The 23,503-nt window shown below is 40.0% G+C and overlaps 1 protein-coding gene across 2 annotated transcripts in view; it reads right to left on the bottom strand.

The window, feature by feature from the left end:
• MYO1D (myosin ID) overlaps positions 1-23,503 on the bottom strand; it is a 350,569-nt gene that overhangs the window by 86,514 nt on the left and 240,552 nt on the right. For both annotated transcript variants that reach the window (XM_059907002.1, XM_059907003.1), the window contains exon 21: positions 20,683-20,837. In XM_059907002.1, coding sequence (XP_059762985.1) covers positions 20,683-20,837 — 155 coding nt within the window. The remainder of the gene's footprint in view (positions 1-20,682; positions 20,838-23,503) is intronic.

Raw genomic sequence — 23,503 nt, 5'->3', positions numbered from 1 at the left:
ATTACAAAATCCATTTTCTTCCAACAGACTTGACAATCTATTGTTTTCATTTCAGTTGTGTATTAGATTTTTTTGTTTCACCCCTGAGGAAAAATTAAAATAATGCTGGGAAGAATTGAAAACATATAGACAAGGACAACAAGGTCCTACTGTATATCGTAGGGAACCATATTCAATATTCTGTGATAAACCATAATAGAAAAGAATATAAAAAAGAATGTATACATATGTATAACTGAATCATTTTGCTGTACAGCAGAAACTAACACAACATTGTAAATCAACTTTACGTCAATCAAAAAAATAAAACATAGAGACGAGAATATGTCCCTGGATGGAGAAGGAAGAAAATGGAATGATGTCTGTCTGGCAACACAGACACTAACACAGCAATTAAAAATTCCAAATAACTGATGTCTTCAATGTTGATGCCCAGAGACGAGGAAAAAACTACAACCAACAGCTGGCAGATTCTCAAGCATTTTTTAAAAAGCTCAGTTACAAAATCAGCAAAGTTAAATTGGATAAAATACAACTTCACAATATCAATTTATAAAGGAACATCTCTAATACCTACAGACGAGTTTAACACCCCAATATTTACAAAACAGGGACACTTCAATCTGCTAAAGAGACTCCAGAAAGAGTTTAGAGGACTTTCCTGGTGGCGCAGGGGTTAAGAATGCGCCTGCCAATGCAGGGGACATGGGTTCGAGTCCTGGTCCGGGAAGATCCCACATGCCGCGGAACAACTAAGCCCGTGCGCCATAACTACTGAGCCTGCGCTCTAGAGCCTGCGAGCCACAGCTACTGAAGCCCGTGCGCCTAGAGCCTGTGCTCCACAATGAGAGAAGCCACTGCAGTGAGAAGCCCGCGCACCACAACAAAGAGTAGCCCCCACTCGCCACAACTAGAGAAAGCCTGCGTGCAGCAATGAAGATCCAATTCAGCCAAAACAAATAAATTAAAAAAAAAAAAAAAAGAGTTTAGAGGCAGGTTCAACAGGTATCTTAGGAGGAATACTAAATGTTGGCAATAAAGTACCAACTATATGTTTTACCAAGATCCAACAACATCTGCTATATTATTTATTAGTAGGTACAAGTGTATCAAAACTGTTGACTTTTGCAGGACTTCAGTGCATTGAGTTAGGACTCCTGGATACAGGGACACAAACCCAGTTCCTACTAGCTTAAGTGAGGGGAACCTGTTATGAACTAGGACAATTCATTGAGGAAAAGTAATTTGCCAAATGTGAATTCACCAAAGATCAATATGCTGAATGACAAATTTGTCAAATTTGCATATTTAACAAAATTGTGTTTTTGTTTATCCAGTTTTTGCTGGATGGATTGGCTGGACACTTAACGGTTCTTGGGCCGTTCGGCTCTCCCTCACCTATCAGCCTGTCCCTTTTGTCCCCCCTCCCCACCAGGATTGGCACCCAGGTGCATGGGGCACACACTCTCCTCTCTTCCTTCCTCTCTTCCGGCTACTTCCAGCTACAACAGCAGGGCCAGAGACAAAGGGACTCCTTAGACTGTTGTTATGAAAACTGATCAATTACACTTCCTGGAAATTCTCAAAAGCTATTAATTGCCATCTCATCTAACTGAATTGTAAACTTTATAAAGAGTCAAAAGGAACAAATTTTTGGTAAACTGGTAAATGAGATGAATTAGTCATTTGGGCAAATTTGATGGAAGAGTACTAAATATCAAATGGAAAATAACTGAAGGAGAATTTGAAGATTTTGTATAAACTAAATTTCCCGTAAGGAAATGTTAACATCTGTGGATTCTGACAGTTGCTTTGTATTTTAAGATCTGGTGTGGAAAGTGGGTGGTGCCAGTTTCTAGGAAAAGCTTGAGTCTGGATGACCTGAAATGCAGGCTGCCTCTCTGTGAGTCAAACCATAACATGTGGCACTGCTATTTGGGAATGGTTCTATGGACTTCTGAGGCCCTAAGAGCACAACGCTTGTATAAAAGACATATGTTCTTGCTGGTTCTTTGCAGGTATCTAACAAAAGGATATCCTTTCCTAACCATTCTAAATAAACTCCAAACAATACATGTGCAAATAGAGTGAAGTCCATTTTTCAGCTAAAATCCACAAAAAGACTAAGCTAATCCAAAAGGCTTAGTTTTCTTTAACCTGAACATGCCTTAAAATGCTGTTACAAGGAACAAATTCAAGAAGGATATTCCTCGAAACCAGTTTTTGGTAACTCTGCAAATTTTTGCAAATTCAGTGAACTGGCCACTTGGCAAATTGACTTTTGGCAAATTGATTTTTTTAAATCTATTTTTAAAAAACTGGAAAGGAAAGCCACATAATAAAAACTTCACCTGCTTAACAATTTCCAAGTATACATACAGCACAGTCCTGTCAACCACATGTGCACTGGTGAACTGATTTTTGATAAAGCAGCCTGCATCAGATGATGCAAGATCTTAGTGTCAAACAAGGTCATACAATGTGAGGCCACACGGAGGCTGGCCACACAGTTCAGCTGACACAGGGCCCCACTGCACCACATTCTCCTTCACTGCCATCTCTGCTTCTCTGTGGGTCAGCTATGCCGTTCTCTCTGAGAGCAGCTTTCTCCACCTTTGGAAGTGTGGTCACCACAGCTCCCAATTTCTGGAGAGGCAATGACCTGTAAGTCTTCTCTGGTCTGAGGCCCACCAATCTTGAGGAAGGGAAAAGTGGCGCAGTGTGGGCCAGGTGCCATCCCTGCGCTACTCAGCTCTTCCAGGGAGTTGGGGGATGTAAGGATGTAATGCCTCTGGTGGGAACCATGGAGCTGAATGACAGGGAAGAGGGAGGTTTCAGAAGAAGGGGCTGCTGCAGAGACCCAACGACAAATGTCCCCACACCCAAGTGCCTCCACCCTCTCTTCAGTGTCACCATCATTTACCCCTGGAGAATCTTCTCTCGCTTAAAAATGGCTGTAGCATGCAGTGAACCTTCTTTAACCTCTTACTTCCCCGCTGTCCAGGAAGGCAAAAATCTAGTTCCTTCTCAAGAAATTTTTTTTGCTAATAACTATATATTTTAGGTCGCCAAAATAACAGGAAGGAAGTTACAAAAGCTAAGGAATTTTGTTATAGCTCTTACTCCTTTGAGGACTTTTGATTTCTGATGTTATTACTAAGAGTTGCACTTGTCTTTCTAACCTCTACCTTGCTAACTCTTTCTCCATTTAATTCATTCTTTTTGGCATATGGGGGCCACAGATGTATGATATATCAACTAGTGTCTTCAAATTTCCATTTCTCTTAAGTGGACAATTGTTTTGCCTTCCTGAGCATCTCTAACATGGAAGATATCTGTGTCATTAGGCTTTGTGTCATTGGGCAGTTGTATATTTTAATACTTATTTTCTCCCCATAACCTATATGATAAAGTTCAAAGTTACTGGCATGGGGTCTTATAAACTCTTATTTCAACTATTTTTTTCCACCAACCTTTTTATTTATTTTATTTATTTTTATTTTTATTTTTGGCTGCATTGTGTCTTTGTTGCTGTGCGGGCTTTCTCTAGTTGCGGTGAGCGGTGGCTACTATTTTTTAGGTCTGAGAGTTTTTTATTTATGTATTTTTTTAAATTTGCTAAACATTTTATTCAACAGAGTGGTTGCCAGTTTTCATGGGTAATTTCAAAAATGAGATATTATTTTCGACTTTTTTTTTTTTTTTACCAGAATGAATTAGGCTTTTATTTTCTCTTTCTTTTGATGCAATTTTTCTTTTTTAACATCTTTATTGGAGTATAATTGCTTTACAATGGTGTGTTAGTTTCTGCTTTATAACAAAGTAAATCAGTCATACATATACATATGTTCCCATATCTCTTCCCTCTTGCGTCCCCCTCCCTTCCACCCTCCCTATCCCACCCCTCTAGGTGGTCACAAACCACCGAGCTGATCTCCCTGTGCTATGCGGCTGCTTCCCACTAGCTATCTATTTTACGTTATATATGTCCATGCCACTCTCTCACTTTGTCACAGCTTATGTGGCTGCTCTTTGTTGTGGTGCGCGGGCTTCTCACTGCGGTGGCTTCGCTTGTTGTGGAGCATGGGTTCTAGGCGCGCAGGCTTCAGTAGTTGTGGGATGCGGACTCAGTAGTTGTGGCTCACGGGCTTAGTTGCTGCACAGCATGTGGGATCTTCCCGGCCCAGGGCTTGAACCCCTGTCCCCTGCATTGGCAGGTGGATTCTTAACCACTGCGCCACCAGGGAAGCCCCATCCACCAAGCCTTTGCATATTCTGCTCCATTCTCCAGGGGAAAACCTTGCTCCATTCCCAACTGATAAAACTCCAGCCAGCCTTGAAGACCCAGTTGGATGATCACCTGTGCTATCAGGGTTTTCCTGACTCTCACAGGCAAAGGGAAGCAGTTCATCCCCTGTGCGTCCATGGCCCAGCCCCATCGCACCATGTATCAGACAATGGAGCATGCGTACAGTCTTCCCCATGAGATTAAGTGCTGTTTGAGGAAAAGGACCAAGTCGTCCATCTTTGCATCCCTCCTACCCCTCGCCCCCCTCACCCATAGCCAGATCTGCAGTGGGTGTTCCAGAGAATGAAGGCTGAATGACAGTATGAAAATATAGCAGTGTTGGTTTCAGATTAAATACTTTAAGTACATTACGCTTCCTATACAGCTGATAAGACTTGAAATAAACACACGAAGAAAGCTTTCAAAAACTCATTAAGGGGCTTCCCTGGTGGCGCAGTGGTTGAGAATCTGCCTGTCAATGCAGGGGACACGGGTTCGAGCCCTGGTCTGGAAAGATCCCACATGCCGCGGAGCAACTAGGCCCGTGAGCCACAACTACTGAGCCTGTGCGTCTGGAGCCTGTGCCCTGCAACACGAGAGGCCACGACAGTGAAAGGCCCGCGCACTGCGATGAAGAGTGGTCCCCGCTTGCCGCAACTAGAGAAAGCCGTCGCACAGAAACGAAGACCCAACACAGCCAAAAATAAATAAATAAAAAACCAAAACCCCTCCCCCTTTCCTTTAAAAAAAAGAAAAAAAAAACTCATTAAGTTAAAAAGTTCTATCTGACCATTTAGGAAAAAATTCCAACAGATAGCACAAACCAGGGTATATAATCACTTGGAGAATTCACGAATACCTCACAGAAAGATCTCCATTTTAACATATATTGTAATGTTAGTGCTATGGGCCTTTAAAAAAAAGTAATACGATTACTCTAACTGTACCATATCTTCCTGCAGAGATGCTGAAAAGATGATCAGTTTTCCAGTACTTTTGGATTTTCTCTTTCAACATGAAAGGCAAAGATGGATATTTCATAAAGCAAATAAGTATCTTTGATCTGCACAAAAATCTCCAGTAAATCTCTGTCATAAGAGCAGGTAAAGCTGAGGATGACCGTGCACCCCTGCATGTCCTCTGAGGGGGCTTTGTCCAAGGGCAGCTGCTTCTCAAGGCAGACGGGCACGGTGCAGCGCGAGAGAAATGGAACATCGGTAGATGGCTCACGGTCCTCAACAGCTGTCACACCTTAATGCTGTTTGATTCTGGTCCTGCCTCAGTCACACTGAAAAGCTTTTAAGACTTCTCTCTGGGGTTCTTTTGTGTATAGAAGATGGGTATGACTATACAGAAATGGGTTAAGTTCATTCCATGGAAGCCTGTTATTTGCAGGTGGGGTATCTTACCTGGAAATGGGCAGGCAGGTCCTAACTGCAAACTTCATAGGGTAATTGAAGACCATTGCTTAGAATGGGGAGTGGCTCTTTCTGGGACAAGCAGAGGTGGTAAACAGCATCCTGGTTCCTGCCAATTCTTATCTCACTTCTCACCTCCACCCCTCTTTCACCCTTCTCCCTGAACCTCAGCCCATTCCTCACCCTGCCTCTCTTCCCCGGGGTAGGAGGAGATGCTTATTTTGCACCTTATTTGGTAATAATCATTTTAAAAACACGAAGCTTTAGTGGTTTGCTTTAAAAAAAAAAATGCTACCTTTGTCACATGGCTTCAGCAAAAAGGCCATATGAAAATATCATGTGCTTATCCTGGCCATTTTCTGTGTCAGTTCATGAAACCAATGGGAATCACTTGGGTAGTTCACTAAAGGTGTAGATTCCTTGAGATTCGGATTTAGAAGGCCTGGGATGGGGCCCAGCAATTTGCCTTTTGAACAAGCACCTCCAGGTGATCCCAATGCAGATGCCGCCCACACTTTAAGGAACCCTGCTAAAGAAAGACTATCACTGGACTTCCCTGGTGGCACAGTGGTTAAGAATCTACCTGCCAATGCAGGGGAGATGGGCTCGAGCGCTGGTCCAGGAAGATCCCACATGCCACGGAGCAACTAAGCTCGTGCGCCGTAACTACTGAGCCTGCGCTCTAGAGCCCGCGAGCCACAACTACTGAGCCCACGTGCCACAACTACCGAAGCCTGTGCACCTAGAGCCCGTGCTCCACAACGAGAAGCCACCGCAATGAAAAGCCCAAGCACTGCAACAAAGAGTAGCCCCCGCTCGCTTCAACCAGAGAAAAGCCTGCGCGCAGAAACAAAGACCCAATGCAGCCAAAAATAAATAATTAAAAAAAAGAAAGACTATCATTGTTTTTTCATGGCAAATGCTATTTCTTTGTATGGAAATACCATAACATATTTAACCATATTTATTTTCATGGACTTTTATATGGTTTCTGTGTTTTCACAATTAATAATGATGCTATACTATTTGTTTCTTCTGCACAGCACCACTTTCTGCTTCTTTTGTGAAATGTTGGCCTCAAATACTTCACCTCCAAACACTCCCACCCAGCTGTTTTGCCCTGTTCCAAAAAATGTTCTTCCCCTGGTCTTATTGGAGACTTCCATATTCTGAGAAGACCCACTTCTCTGGCCAAAGTGACTTCTGCTGGGGTAGGCATCTTACCCACGTGGTGACAATCTTGATTACTCTGACACAGGAAGATTTTCTTCTACTATGTTTTAAACTAACACATTTTATTGAATATAAGATGCCTTCTCTGTAAGATGTACCCTTATTTGTGTATCACAAAGATGTTGCCCATTATCACTGTAAGAATCCACCAATTATAAGTCACACCCCAATTTCAGAGTTGCTAAAATTTTAAAAAATGTATTCCTTAGAATCAGTAAAACAAGTCTTACTTTTGCTCAGTGTATTTCTCTTTTTCAAGTACACCTATTATTTGAATGTAAATTTTTTGTTCTCTGCCTTCTATATCTGTCAGCTTCTTTGTTATTACCCCCTTCCTCTGTATGCCAAGAGACCGTCTTAAACTTTTCTTTCATATTGATTCTATTTTCTGCAATACCAATTGTGTCATTTCTACATTTTCATGTTAATTTAAATTCTTTAATATCATTTCTTATTTCATTCAAATAATTGGACATTTTTGTTTCTCAGCCAGGACCCTCTTCATCTCGGTCTGTCATGTAATCTTTGGTATGTTTACGTAGAATCCATGCTTTCTTGAATTTTATTCAGAATACAGTTAGTTTCTATAATGTGAATTTTCTGTTATACTCCTTTTCAGAAATATGCTTTGCTTTTTCTTTTAAGGCTATAATCTACACCATTGTCACTGCTACTGGCTTTCTTTATAGGTCTCATAACTAAGGAGACAGTTCTGGTGTTCTCGCATGAAAGGGGCATATGGATTCTTCTGGAGTCGTCCTTAAAGTCCACCTGTTTATAGTTGGAATCCATTTCTCCGCTTTTAAGCTGGAGAGCTGCCTTATGGACACAGCCTCTAGGTGTGGTTCTGAAGTCTTTTACTTACTATGAAGACGCTGATCTGAGAGGGAATCCCTACATCTTGCTGCCCTGTCAGCCTACCGAGAAGGAAAGTTTGAAATTATTTCTAGTTCTTAAGTTGTTAAAAAAAAAAACAGTAAAGGAAAAGCTGCAACCCCCAGCATACAACATACCCATGGCTCTTCCAGCCCATAGCTCTTTTATTTGCTAATTTAATATCTTGAAATACCTATTCACTTCTGTCCCCAGATGTATTACATTGCTTAGAGTGGTAATCCCGCAATCGGTATAAGACGAGAAGTATTCATAAAGGGAAGGAAACTGTAAAAGAGTTCTTCTTTTCCTTCATACAGAAGGAGGACTAAGTTACCACCCTCTGGTGGGCAAGACGCACATATTGGTAGGAAAGGGCTAGGAGTATCCTACGGCCAGGGAGCCCCATCAGCCAGCCTCCGTTTTCAACAATTATTTACTGGGAGTCTTCTGAGTGCCAGGGATGTTCTGAACACTAGGGAAACTGCAGTGAAATAGAAATAAATGGAAATAAAGTCTCTGCTTACATGGGGCTTGTATCTAGTTGGAATATATACAATAAGCAAAAACTAAAGATACAGTGTCAGATGGAGATGAAAGCCATGGGGGAAAACTAAGCAGAGTAGGAGTCAGGGAGTTCTGGGGTGAGTGAGCTGCTATTCTCTACAGGACAGTTAGGGAAGGCCTGATGAGGTGACATGTGAGCAGAGGTGAAGGATGTACCTCTCAGTGGACCTCTGGTTGAGCAACATTTCTAGTTTCCTGTACTAAGGAACGTTGGTATCTCTTTCTATGTTTTCATGTGTATCTCTACTGGAAAGCAGAGGAGGGTGAATTGTGGTCACTCACTTTTCTGTCACCAGGAATCAGATGACTTCAATAATTATCATTTTAAATGGCCCCAATACTCTGTTCAGAAGATGTACCATAATTAACCAATCTTCTATACAGTTGACCCTTGAACAACATAGGTTTGAAGTGCGTGGATCTACTTATACGTGGATTTTTTTCAATAAATACTACAGGACCACACGATTCCCCAGTTGGCTGAATCCACGGATAAGGAACTGTGGATACAGAGGGCCCACTAGGGGACCTGAGCATCTGCGGATCTCCTGCCAGTGGGTCCTTGAACCAATCCTCCCTCGGATTCTGAGGGACAACTGTAGTTGTCTATCTACATTATTTTCAACTATCTCTATTTTACTTAAATATTTTTAGTTGTAATATAAACTACTATGATTAGTAGCCAGGCATTCAAGGAAAGCAGTTTGGGAATACAGATTACGAGCCAGGAAAATGGGTATCCGGGTTCAGGGGCAGAGGAGCGCGGATAATGAGGGAGGAGCAGGAAGGCGTGCGCCTCAGAAGGACCGGACAGAGAGGGCCAGGAGCAGAGGCCTTTGTGAGGTGGCCTCCCTCCTCCACCTTCACCCCTGCTCAGGAGGGCTCATCTCCCCTGGCCCCTGTGGCCATAAGCAATGGCCTGCTTGTTCGTCTGATTCTACCCATAGTTTTAGTGTGAGTTAAAAAGAACATAAGCAAACTACAACAGAGAAGCAGGTCAAGCATTCAGTTAAATTCAGTAGTGGTGCTCCTTTAATTAAGCAGGTGTTAAAGATACTGCTTATGAAAAACAAGAAGCAGATGGCACTGACTTCTGGCTTTCACCACAGAAACAGAACAAGAAAAATAAGAAGTTTCTGTGCCTAAGATTGGGGTTATACTGAGGTTTCCAGCATCCAGACAGGCAAATGCCTGGACAGCTGCTTAGGGCAGATGGGTCCTTTGACAGCTTAATATTACAGACTTTCTGGTAACTCTGGTAACTCTGTAGGGTGGCCAGTGTGAGGCCACCTGTTTACTAGTGGGCAGAAAAGCTCACTACCGGTAGGTAGTCACTGCTGAGCATGAGATACAAACCGAAAGTCAAGTCAGCCATTTTCATAACCTCGGCAAAGCAAACTGGCCTGGGAAACCACTGGCATAACCACCACAAAGAAACCTCACTTTAGCTTCATGTGACTGACACAATGGGACCCCAGAGAACGGTAGTATTCCAAGAGGTTTTATTTGGGTTTATTTCAACTTATTCAATGCCATGAGATAAATCATTCACTTAGAAAGCTCTTTTGTTCTTTTCTACTTTTCTAAACAGAAAAGGAAAATAACCATGAATTTAGAGCCATCTATAATATACCTGAAAACTAGCTGCCGTTTATTATTTAAATGAAAAAATTTTTAGGTAAGTAACACATATTTTTGTTGCAAAAGGTTTACAGTGAAAAATAAATCTCCCTCCTATACCTCCTATGCCTCTTTCTCCCAGTACCCCATCTCCCCTCTCCAGAGACAAACATAGTTACTCACTTCCTGAATGTCTTTCTGGATATAGTCTATAATATACATAATTGTGTGTGTGTGATATATATACAGGCACACATATATATGTCCTTACAATTTTTTAATTGGCTGTATTTAAAATGAACAAAGCATATTAAAAGCTCTGAGAAGTACTGCAGTAAAGAAACCTGTTTAACTTCATCAGGGAATCCTAAATATACCTGACTCTGGGACCCTTACCTTTCTGCTTTGGTATAACTTCCAGTCTGTGGAATGTAGCCAGGACTTGCTGGTATGGCTGGATCAGGTGTTTCTGGAGGGCGTCTGTTCTGAATGGTCTGTGCTTGAGCCATGCTGGTTGTTAAATACTGTAAATGTCACCCCTTTGAATATACTTTATTAAAAGACTATCTTCAAATGTTTTAGAAAATGTGAAATGTGTGCGTGAGTTCTTGCAGAGGCAGAAATAATGGGTCCAGGTTAAGTAAAGACTGAAGGAGGTGAGAGAAAGGCTAATTTATATTTAGTTGGATCTAGTTTCAGATCAGTATAGAAGGAAATGCCAGGAAAGGGCTGGCTTCAGCTCGTGAGAGAAGATGGTCATGAGAAATTCACTAGGTAGAGGAGAAAGCCATAAGCTTTAACATTTTTGTTTTTGTTTTTAATCATGAAATATTTCAAACATCAGTATATTTTTCATCTAGAAGTTTGATGAGTCTTTTTTTATATTTTCCATGTCTCTACTTAACTTTTGAACACCTGAAATTTAGTTATAATAACTGTTTTCATGTCTGGGTCTGCTAATTCTAACACCTTTGTCAGTTCTGGGTTGGTTTCAATGGGATGATGGTTTTCCCCTCACACTGGATTGCATTTTCCTGCCTATTTGTATGCCTGGTAATCTTTGATTGGACGTCAGACATTGTGAATTCTACCTTGTTGGGGGTGGATATTTTTGCATTGCTATACATATACATGAGCTTTTTTCTAGGACACAGTTAAATTACTTGGTAGCAGTCTGATCCTTTTGGGTCTTGCTCTTAAGATTTATTAGGTGGGACTTGAGGGAGATCCTACACAGATCTCTAGCCTTCTCTCTCTGTGCTCCTCTCTGGTACTTTGTCCTGCAAACTTTAGCTTACTTGGTCTCCCCAGACACATGCCTCCATCTCCTGAACCCAGGGAGTCCTTGTGCTTCCCCTGGGTTCCCCCTGCATGCACCATGGCCTGGAGCTCACCCAAGGCAGTGTGCTGGGGTAATTGTAGGCCTCACCTTGTTTGCTTTTCACCTCTCAGGGATCATTGCCCTTCACTGCCTGACGTCTACGGTCTTGAAAATGGCTGTTTCACAGATTCTGTCTTCGCGCTGTTGTTGTTGTTTTAGGCATAAGGGTAAGGCTAGTCCCCCTCCCCCTTTTAACGTAAAGTTTACTCCCATATTTTCCTTTTTTATTCATATGGCTTTCCTTGTTTTCCTTGCTCCTTATTTTCATCTTGCCTGTGCATAGTTCTCTTGCTGTTTTCTTTCTGGCTTATTATTTGCTTTCAGTGGGGGCAGTTATTTGCTGAAATGCAGCCCTAGAAGAGGTGAGGTTACCACACTAGGGTTGTTGAAATGCAGCCCTAGAAGAGGTGAGGTTACCACACTAGGGTTGTCCTACAGTTTCAATTCAGGCCGTTGACCTCACGTCCTCCTCTCTCCAAACTGCAGCAGCCTCTGCCTGAGGCCACTTCTTCCCTCGGCTGACTCTGTCCTTCCTCTTCACCTTCCATACACTGGGGTCAGCATGACTTAGAAGTTCCTTAGGCCACAGGTGCTCTGGGTGTATCCCTGTAACCATTTCTGCTCTAATGACTATAGTTGGCAGCTGCAGGTTTGCTTCTTATTTGTTCCTATTCCTATTTTACTGAAGATTTATGAACAATAATAAATATTCAGTTTTATCAAATAGTACTTTTGTGTTCCATTAAGAACTATTATGTGAATAGATAGATGTTCCTAATGGATAACCATCCTTGTATTCTTAGGGCATAGCCCTATATTCAACTATATGCCAATAAACAAACACACAAAGCAGTGACAAAAAAAAGGAACTAAAAAAAAAAAAAAATCCAGTATCTTGACAGTCTTCTCTTCCTTCCATTTATAAATTTTAAAGACATTTAAAATTCTTACATATATTCAAAGTGTCCTGTGCCAGCCTCGCGGGCTTCCTCCCTGCAGAGCCTGTGAGCGACAGCCCTTCCCTCACACCTGACTGGGCCTCTGGGGCAAGGAGGTGCTGCACGAAAGGAAGTCTGAGGCACAAGAAGTTAACTGCCTGGTCCATGATCACAGAACTACTGTGTGGCTGACAGGGTCTTGGTGCTCCGGCCGGGTGTCAGACCTGAGCCTCTGAGGTGGGAGAGCCGAGTTCAGGACATTGTACAACCAGAGACCTCCTGGCCCCACGTGATATCAATCGGCAAGAGCTCTCCCACAGATCTCCGTCTCAACACTAAGACCCAGCTCCACTCAACGACCAGCAAGCTCCAGTGCTGGACACCCCATACCAAACAACTAGCAAGACAGGAACACAACCCCACCCATTAGCAGAGATGCTGACCAAAATCATAATAAGGTCACAGACACCCCAAAACATACCACCGGACACAGTCCTGCCCACCAGAAAGAAAAGATCAAGCCTCAACCATCAGAACACAGGCATCAGTCCCCTCCACCAGGAAGCCTACACAACCCACTGAACCAACCTCACCCACCAGGGGAAGACACCAAAAACAACAGGAACTACAAACCTGCAGCCTGTGAAAAGGAGACCCCAAACACAGTAAGTTAAGGAAAATGAGAAGACAGAGAAATACACAGCAGATGAAGGAGCAAGGTAAAAACCCAACAGACCAAACAAATGAAGAGGAAATAGGCAGTCTACCTGAAAAAGAATTCACAGTAATGATAGTAAAGATGATCCAAAATCTTGGAAAGAGAATGGAGAAAATACAAGAAACGTTTAACAAGGACCTAGAAGAACTAAAGAGAAAACAAACAATGATGAACTATACAATAAATGAAATTAAAAATTCTCTAGAAGGAATCAATAGCAGAATAACTGAGGCAGAAGAACGGATAAGTGATCTGCAAGACAGAATGGTGGAAATCACTGCCATGGAACAGAATAAAGAAAAAAGAATGAAAAGAATTGAGTATAGTCTCAGAGACCTCTGGGACAACATTAAACGCACCAACATTCGAATTATAGGGATCCCAGAAGAAGAGAAAAAGAAAGGGACTGAGAAAATATTTGAAGAGATTATAATGGAAAACTTCCCTAATATGGGAAGGGAAATAGTCAATCAAGTCCAGGAAGTGCAGAGAGTCCCATACAGGATAAATGCAAGGAGAAACACGCCAAGACACACATTAATCAAACTATCAAAAATTAAATACAAAGAAAAAATATTAAAAGCAGCAAGGGAAAAGCAACAAATAACATACAAGGGAGGGCTTCCCTGGTGGTGCAGTGGTTAAGAATCCGCCTGCCAATGCAGGGGACATGGGTTCGAGCCCTGGTCTGGGAAAATCCCACATGCCGCGGAGCAACTTAAGCCCGTGAGCCACAATTGCTGAGCCTGCGTGTCTGGAGCCTGTGCTCCGCAACAAGAGAGGCCGCGATAGTGAGAGGCCCGCGCACCGCGATGAAGACTGGCCCCCGCTTGCCACAACTAGAGAAAGCCCTCGCACAGATACGAAGACCCAACACAGCCATAAATAAATAAATAAATAAATTTATTAAAAAAAAAAAACAAAAAAAACCACAAAAACATACAAGGGAATCCCCATAAGGTTAACAGCTGATCTTTCAGCAGAAACTCTGCAAGCCAGAAGGGAGTGGCAGGACATATTTAAAGTGATGAAAGAGAAAAACCTACAACCAAGATTACTCTACCCAGCAAGGATCTCATTCAGATTCGACGGAGAAATTAAAACTTTTACAGACAAGCAAAAGCTAAGAGAATTCAGCACCACCTTCAGCTTCACAACAAATGCTAAAGGAACTTCTCTAGTTAGGAAACACAAAAGAAGGAAAAGACCTACAATAACAAATCCAAAACAATTAAGAAAATGATAACAGGAACATACATATCGATAATTACCTTAAATGGAAATGTATTAAATGCTCCGACCAAAAGACATAGACTGGTTGAATGGATACAAAAACAAGACCTGTACATATGCTGTCTACAAGAGACCCACTTCAGACCTAGGGACACATACAGACTGAAAGTGAGGGGATGGAAATGGATATTCCATGCAAATGGAAATCAAAAGAAAGCTGGAGTAGCAATTCTCATGTCAGACAAAATAGACTTTAAAATAAGACAAAGAATGACACTACGTAATGATCAAGGGATCAATCCAAGAAGCAGATATAACAATTGTAAATATTTATGCACCCAACATAGGAGCACCTCAATACATAAGGCAAATGTTAACAGCCATAAAAGGGAAATCGACAGTAACACAATAATAGTAGGAGACTTTAACAACCCACTTTCACTAATGGACAAATCAGCCAAAATGAAAATAAATAAAGAAACACAAGCTTTAAATGACACATTAAACAAGATGGACTTAATTGATATTTATAGCACATTCCATCCAAAAACAACAGAATACACTTTCTTCTCAAGTGCTCATAGAACATTGTCCAGGATAGATCATATCTGGGGTCACAAATCAAGCCCTGGTAAATTTAAGAAAACTGAAATCATATCAAGTATCTTTTCTGACCACAACACTATAAGACTAGATATCAGTTACAAGAAAAAAACTGTAAAAAATACAAACAATGGAGGCTAAACAATACACTACTAAGTAACCAAGAGATCACTGAAGAAATCAAAGAGGAAATCAAAAAATACCTAGAAACAAATGACAATGAAAACACGATGACCCAAAACCTATGGGATGCAGCAAAAGCAGTTCTAAGAGGGAAGTTTATAGCAATACAATCCTACCTCAAGAAACAATAAACATCTCAAATAAACAATCTAACCTTACACCTAAAGCAATTAGAGAAAGAAGAACAAAAAAACACCTAAGTTAGCAGAAGGAAAGAAATCATAAAGACCAGATCAGAAATAAATGAAAAAGAAATGCAGGAAACGATAGCAGAGATCAATAAAACTAAAAGCTGGTTCTTTGAGAAGATAAAAAAATTGATAAACCATTAGCCAGACTCATCAAGAAAAAATGGGAGAAGACTCATATCAACAGAATTAGAAATGAAAAAGGAGAAGTAACAACTGACACTGCAGAAATACAAAGGATCATGAGAGATTACTACAAGCAACTATATGCCAATAAAATGGACAACCTGGAAGAAATGGACAAATTCCTAGAAAAACACAACCTTCCAAGACTGAACCAGGAAGAAATAGAATATATAAACAGACCAATCACAGGCACTGAAATTGAGACTGTGATTACAAATCTTCCAACAAACAAAAGTCCAGGACCAGATGGCTTCACAGGGGAATTCTATCAAACATTTAGAGAAGAGCTAACACCTATCCTTGTCAAACTCTTCCAAAATATAGCAGAGGGAGGAACACTCCCAAACTCATTCTACGAGGCCACCATCACCCTGATACCAAAACCAAAGATGCCACAAAAAAAGAAAACTACAGGCCAATATCACTGATGAACATAGATGCAAAAATCCTCAACAAAATACAGGCAAACAGAATCCAACAGCACATTAAAAGGATCATACACCATGATCAAGTGGGGTTTATCCCAGGAATGCAAGGATTCTTCAATATATGCAAATCAATCAATGTGATAAACCAAATGAACAAATTGAAGGATAAAAACCATATGATAATCTCAATAGATGCAGAAAAAGCTTTTGACAAAATTCAGCACCCATTTATGATAAAAACTCTCCAGAAAGTAGACATAGAGGGAACTTAACTCAACATAATAAAGGCCATATATGAAACATCCACAGCCAACATCGTTCTCAATGGTGAAAACCTGAAACCATTTCCACTAAAATCAGGAACAAGACAAGGTTGCCCACTCTCACCACTATTATTCAACATAGTTTTGGAAGTTTTAGCTGCAGCAATCAGAGAAGAAAAAGAAATAAAAAGAATCCAAATGGGAAAAGAAGAAGTAAAACTGTCACTGTGGGACTTCCTTGGTGGCGCAGTGGTTAGGAATCCGCCTGCCAATGCAGGGGACACGGGTTCGAGCCCTGGTCCAGGAAGATCCCACATGCCGCGGAGCAACTAAGCCCGTGCACCACAACTACTGAGCCTGCGCTCTAGAGCCCGCGAACTACAACTACTGAGCCCAAGTGCCACAACTACTGAAGCCCGTGCGCCTAGAGCCCATGCTCCACAACAAGAGAAGCCACCGCAATGAGAAGCCCGCGCACCGCAACGAAGAGTAGCTCCCACTCGCCGCAACTAGAGAAAAGCCCACGTGCAGCAACGAAGACCCAATGCAGCCAAAAATAAATAAATAAAATAAATAAATTAAAAAAAAAAAAAAAAAAAAAAACTGTCACTGTTTGCAGATGACATGATACTATACATAGAGAATCCTAAAGATGATACCAGAAAACTACTAGAGCTCATCAATGAATTTGGTAAAGTAGCAGGAGACAAAATTAATGCATGGAAATCTCTTGCATTCCTATACACTAAGGATGAAGAATCTGAAAGAGAAATTAAGGAAACATTCCCATTTACCATTGCAACAAAAATAATAAAATACCTAGGAATAAACCTACCTAAGGAGACAAAAGACCTGTATGCAGAAAACTATAAGACACTGATGAAAGAAATTAAAGATGATACAAACAAATGGAGAGATATACCATGTTCTTGGATTGGAAGAATCAACACTGTGAAAATGACTATACTACCCAAAGCAATCTACAGATTCATTGCAATCCCTATCAAACTACCAATGGCATTTTTCACGGAACTAGAACAAAAAATTCCACAATTTGTATGGAAACACAAAAGACCCCGAACAGCCAGAGGAATCTTGAGAAAGAAAAATGGAGCTGGAGGAATCAGGCTCCCTGGCTTCAGACTCTACTACAAAGCTACAGTAATCAAGACAGTATGGTACTGGCACAAAAACAGAAATATACATCCAAGGAACAGGATAGAAAGCCCAGAGATAAACCCATGCACATATGGTCACCTTATCTTTGATTAAGGAGGGAAGAAAATACAATGGAGAAAAGACAGCCTCTTCAATAAGTGGTGCTGGAAAAACTGGACAGCTACATGCAAAAGTATGAAATTAGAACACTCCCTAACACCACACACAAAAACAAACTCAAAATGGATTAAAGACATAAATGTAAGGCCAGACACTATAAAACTCTTAGAGGAAAACACAGGCAGAACACTCTATGACATAAATCACAGCGAGATCCTTTTTGACCCACCTCCTAGAGAAATGGAAATAAAAACAAAAATAAACAAATGGTACCTAATGAAACTTAAAAGCTTTTTCACAGCAAAGGAAACCATAAACAAGATGAAATGACAACCCTCAGAATGGGAGAAAATATTTGCAAATGAAGCAACTGACAAAGGATTAATCTCCAAAATATACAAGCAGCTCATGCAGCTCAATATCAAAAACAAACAAACAACCCAATCCAAAAATGGGCAGAAGACCTAAATAGACATTTCTCCAAAGAAGATATACAGATTGCCAACAAAGACATGAAAGGATGCTCAACATCATTAATCATTAGAGAAATGCAAATCAAAACTACAATGAGGTATCACCTCACACTGGTCAGAATGGCCATCATCAAAAAGTCTACAAACAATAAATGCTGGAGAGGGTGTGGAAGAAAGGGAACCCTCTTGCAGTGTTGGTGGGAATGTAAATTGATACAGCCACTATGGAGAACAGTATGGAGGTTCCTTAAAAAACTAAAAATAGAACTACCATATGACCCAGCAATCCCACTACTGGGCATATACCCTGAGAAAACCATAATTCAAAGAGTCATGCACCACAATGTTCATTGCAGCTCTATTTACAATAGCCAGGACATGGAAGCAACCTAAGTGTCCATCGACAGATGAATGGATAAAGATTTGGCACATATATACAATGGAATATTACTCAGCCATAAAAAGAAATGAAATTGAGTTATTTGTAGTGAGGTGGATGGACCTAGAGTCTGTCATACAGAGTGAAGTAAGTCAGAAAGAGAAAAACAAATACCGTATGCTAACACATATATATGGAATCTAAAAAAAAAAAGGTTCAGAAGAACCTAGGGGCAGGACAGGAATAAAGATGCAGACGTAGGGAATGGACTTGAGGACACGGGGAGGGGGAAGGGTAAGCTGGGACGAAGTGAGAGAGTGGCATGGACATATATACACTACCAAGTGTAAAACAGCTAGTGGGAAGCAGCTGCATAGCACAGGGAGATCAGCTTGGTCCTTTGTCACTACCTAGGGAGGTGGGATAGGGAGGGTGGGAGGGAGACGCAAGAGGGAGGGGATATGGGGATATATGTATGCATATAGCTGATTCATTTTGTGATACAGCAGAAACTAACACACCATTGTAAAGCAATTATATTCCAATAAAGATGTTAAAAAAAATTCTTACATATATTTGAGATAGAAATGTATCTCAGAACACATGCTAGGAAAAGAAAGCAGTTGATGGATTCTAGAACCAGATTCACATATTTCCACCACTTGTAGAGGCATTTAACAGGGGTTAGAATTTCAGAAATAAGGACTCAGATTGAGAAAAAATACTTCAGTTTCCCAGGCAAAAACTATTTATTACTACAGGCATCCATCCAAATGAAAGGTAAAGATTAAAATCCCTTTGATTATCCATACTGTGCTATAACTACATATTAGGAGGAAAATAGGCCTGTTTATTTGAGTTATAGACTTTATTGTAGAGATGCCTTCTCCATGTCTTTCCCTTCCATTCTAAACTCTTCAGTATTTCTCTTACTTGATAGTTATTTGGCAGATGGAAGGGAATTTTTCAAAGGCCTATATGTTTATTATTATCTTTTGGTAATTCCTTAGTTGGATCTTATTTTTTCCCACCAGATGACCATGAAACATTATTTTATTTATAGCATTTAAAAACATTTAATTATATAAGATATTTAAAGATCTGTTTTGATCTAGGATACAAGGTTTAAGAACATAAAATAAATGGCCTGTGCAGCTCACTTTTAAAATTATACTCCATACATTTATCAGTAAAAAGGAACACAGCAGAATTAGATGTGTGGACAGCAGATTCTAAATATGCCTTTGTTTAGAGAAAAGCCATGTCTAAACTTAAAGGAAAAGAAATACTCATGAGGAACTAGATTACTGTTGGCAACGTAGTAAATGTCTTTTAGGAAGAAAAGGAACTGGACACTGGGCTCATTTCTCAGTCCCTGAGTTTGGAGGAGTGGTCTCCTTCTGGCATCAGGGTGGTGGGGTGGCAGAGACAGTGTGCCACAATGGGAAGAACATCTGAGTTTGGAGTCAGAGAAACACCCAACTCCAAATACTCCATGACCTCCTTTGGGAAGAGAAACCCCATCTCTAAAACAACTCTAATAAATAACAAGTCACTTCTCTGCTTAAAATTATCCATTCACTGGTCCCCATCACCATCAGGATCTGCTCCCCGTTTATATCTCTCACATCACTGTTCACTACACAGACATAAACAACCACCCCAGGTATCGCCTAGGGCTACTATGAAGTTCTCAAGACAATGCCACGTTCCCTCATGACTCCATGTTTTTGCAGAGGTAATTGCCTCTTCAGAATCCCTTTAGTCAAAATAAGGTCATTAAGGTGAGTCTTAATCCAACGTGACTGGTATCCTTAAAGGAAGAGGAAATTTGGACATAGTCATGTACAGAAGGAAGACCATGTGAAGACACAGAGAGAAGATGGCCATCTACAAGCCAGGAAGAGTGGCCTCAGAAGAAACAACCCTGCAGACACCTTGATCTCAAAATCTAGCCTCCAGAATTGTGAGAAAATAAATCACTTTATTAAAAATATAAAAAAAAAAAAAGAATCCCTTTAGTCTTTGTGGACCTACATGTCATCCTAAACCTGCCTTCTAATTTGTTTATATTCATAGTAGCTACTCTAACTGATTATACGTGGGGTAAATGAGAAGCTGTGACAATAAGAATATAAAGTAAGTTTTCTGTCTTTTGGATTTAATCACATTTGGATTGGCAGTGAAGAAATCACCATTGGGGAAATCTCTCACTGTTGGTTCAGCTGGAGGCTGGAAAAGTAGACAATCATCCCTCATCTTGAAACTAAGGCTGGATGCTAATTTTGCCTTCTGGGAAACAGATGATTTAAGTTTTCCTTAAGAAGGAAAATAACTCAGTACACTAAAATTGGCACAAAACAAGTTCAGTGAGAATTATGATAAAAGATTTCATATATTTTCAACTTAGTTAAACAAAAATCAAACTTTACCTCTTGAAATGATTCACCAGGACTCCAACCAGCTCTCCAATTCGACTCTCATGGGTTGGCTGTTTGCTGAAGAGACAGACGATGAGGTCTTTGTTGTCTTTTGTATGGAACACTACCAGTTGGTCCTTCCCATTGGAGACGCTCAGACCAGTCAACTGCAAGGAGACAAGGCATGGAAAATGTAAGGGTGGTTCTCAAAAGAAGGAATTTAAAAATACAGTTTGTAATGGTTCTACTCAGTAACTCTGATGACATTAATCCTTATCGAGCTTCATGAAACAAGCAGATGAAAGGAAATAATAAAGATAAGAACAAAAATTAACAAAATTTAAAGCAGAAAAACAATAGGGTAAAATCAATGAAACAAAGAGCTGGTTCTTTCAAAAGATAGATACAATTGTTGAATCTCTAGTCCGAAAGAATAAAAGAGAGAAGACCTAATTACCCACATCAGAAATGGAAGAGGGGCTATTACTACAGACCACGTAGACATTAAAAGGATAATAAAGGAATATTTACAACAACTTTATGCACATAAGTTCAACAACTTCGACAAAACCAAACAATTCCTTGAAAGCCATAAACTACCAAAATTCACCCAAGAAGAAATAGATAACCTGAATACTGCTATATCTATTAAAGAAATTAAATTTGTAGTTAAAAACCTTTCAAAAAAGAAAACTCCAGGAGGCTCAGATGATTGCTTTGGTAAATTCTACCAAATATTTAAAGAAGAAATAACACCAATTCTCCACATTTCTTCTAGAAAACGGAAGAGAAGGGAACACTTCACAACTCATTTTATGGGCACTGTCCTGATGCCAAAAATAGACAAAGGCAGTACAAGAAAACTACAAACCAATATCCAATATCCTTCATGAACATGGATGTAATTAGAATGGCCAAAATATCAGCAAATCAAATCCAAAAATACATAAAAACAAAAATGCATCATGACCAAGTGGAGTTAATCTAAGAAATGCATAGCTAGTTTTGTATTAAAAATATCAATCAATGTAATCCATCATAGCAACAGAAAAAAAAACAAAGCTACACTATTTACAATTGTCAGGACATGGAAGCAACCTAAATGTCCACTGACAGATGAATGCATAAAGAAGATGTGGCATATATATATACAATGGAATATTACACAGCCATAAAAAGAAACAAAATTGACTTATTTGTAGTGAGGTGGATGGACCTAGAGTCTGTCATACAGAGTGAAGTAAGTCAGAATGAGAAAAACAAATACTGTGTGCTAACGCACATATATGGAATCTAAAAAAAACAGTACTGATGAACCTAGTGGCAGGGCAGAAATAAAGACGCAGACGTAGAGAATGGACTTGAGGACACGGGGGAAGGGGAAGCTGGGACAAAGTGAAAGAGTAGCAATGACATATATGCACTACCACATGTAAAATGGATGGCTAGTGGGAAGCAGCCGCATAGCACAGGGAGATCAGCTTGGTGCTTTGTGACCACCTAGAGGGGTGGGATAGGGAGGATGGGAGGGAGGCTCAAGAGGAAGGGGATATGGGGATATATGTATAATTATAGCTGATTCACTTTGTTGTACAACAGAAACTAACACAACATTGTAAAGCAATTATACTCCAATCAAGATATATAAAAAAAGAAAGCTATCATATCAATTGACGCAGAAAAAGCATTTGACAAAATTCAACATCCATTCATGATATAAATCTCTCAGCAAACAGGATTAGAAGAGAATTCAACCTATTAATGACATCTACAAAAACGCCACAGCTAACATCTTACTAAGTGGTGAAAGACTGAATGTTTTCCCCAAAGATCAGCAGCGATGTAAGGATTTCTACTGTTACTGCTGCTGGGCAACTTCATACTGGAAGCCCTAGCCAGTGCCTTAAGGCAGATTTAAATAAATTAAAAGGCATACAGTTTAAAAGGGAAGAAACAAATGACTTTATTTTCAGATTACATGATCGTCTATGTAGAAAATCCCAAGGAATTTACAAAATAGCTCTCAGAACTAATTAGTGGGTTTAGCAAGGTCACAAAACACAAGGTCAACAGACAAAAATATTTCTATATACCAGCAATGAAAAACTGGAAACAGAAATTTAAAACCAAAACCATCCACAACTTCAAAACCAAAAATACTTAGATATAAATATAACAAAACGTGTGTAAGACCTGTAAGCTGAAAACTATGAAATGTTGATGAAAGAAATCAAATGAAAATGCTGATGACAGGAATAAAAGAAAATCTAAATACACAGAGAGGAATAATGTGTTCATGGTTTGGAAAACTCAATATTGTTGAATACTGCCAATTTCCCCCAAATCGATCTATAGATTTAATGCAATCTCAACCAAAATCCCAGCAGAAATTTTGGTAGATATCAACGAGCTGATTCTAAAACGTATATGGAAAGGCAAAGGAACTAGAGTATCCAAAACAATTTGAAAAAGAAGAACAAAGTTGGAGGACTCACAGTAGCTGATTTTCTTACTATAAAGCTACAGTAATCAAGACAATGTAATTGTCAAAAGGATTGTCAAAGGGATAAAAACATAGATCAGTGGGAACAGAATGGAGAGTCAGATATAGTCTCACATAAATATGACTGATTGATTTTTCACAAAGATGCAAAGGCAATTCAATGGAGAAAGGATACTTTGGACATTTGGATAACTCAGAACATTTGGACATCCACATGCCAAAAGAAATAAACATTGACCTAAATCTCACACCTCATGAAAAATTAATTCAAAATGGATCATAGATCTAAATGTAAAATGTAAAACCATAAAACTTTTAGAAGAAAACACA

This window comes from Balaenoptera ricei, chromosome 20 (genome assembly GCF_028023285.1).
Source record: "Balaenoptera ricei isolate mBalRic1 chromosome 20, mBalRic1.hap2, whole genome shotgun sequence".
NCBI lineage: Eukaryota > Metazoa > Chordata > Mammalia > Artiodactyla > Balaenopteridae > Balaenoptera > Balaenoptera ricei.
The sequence above is the reverse complement of the archived record's forward strand: the minus strand, read 5'-3'. Positions and strand labels throughout refer to the sequence as shown.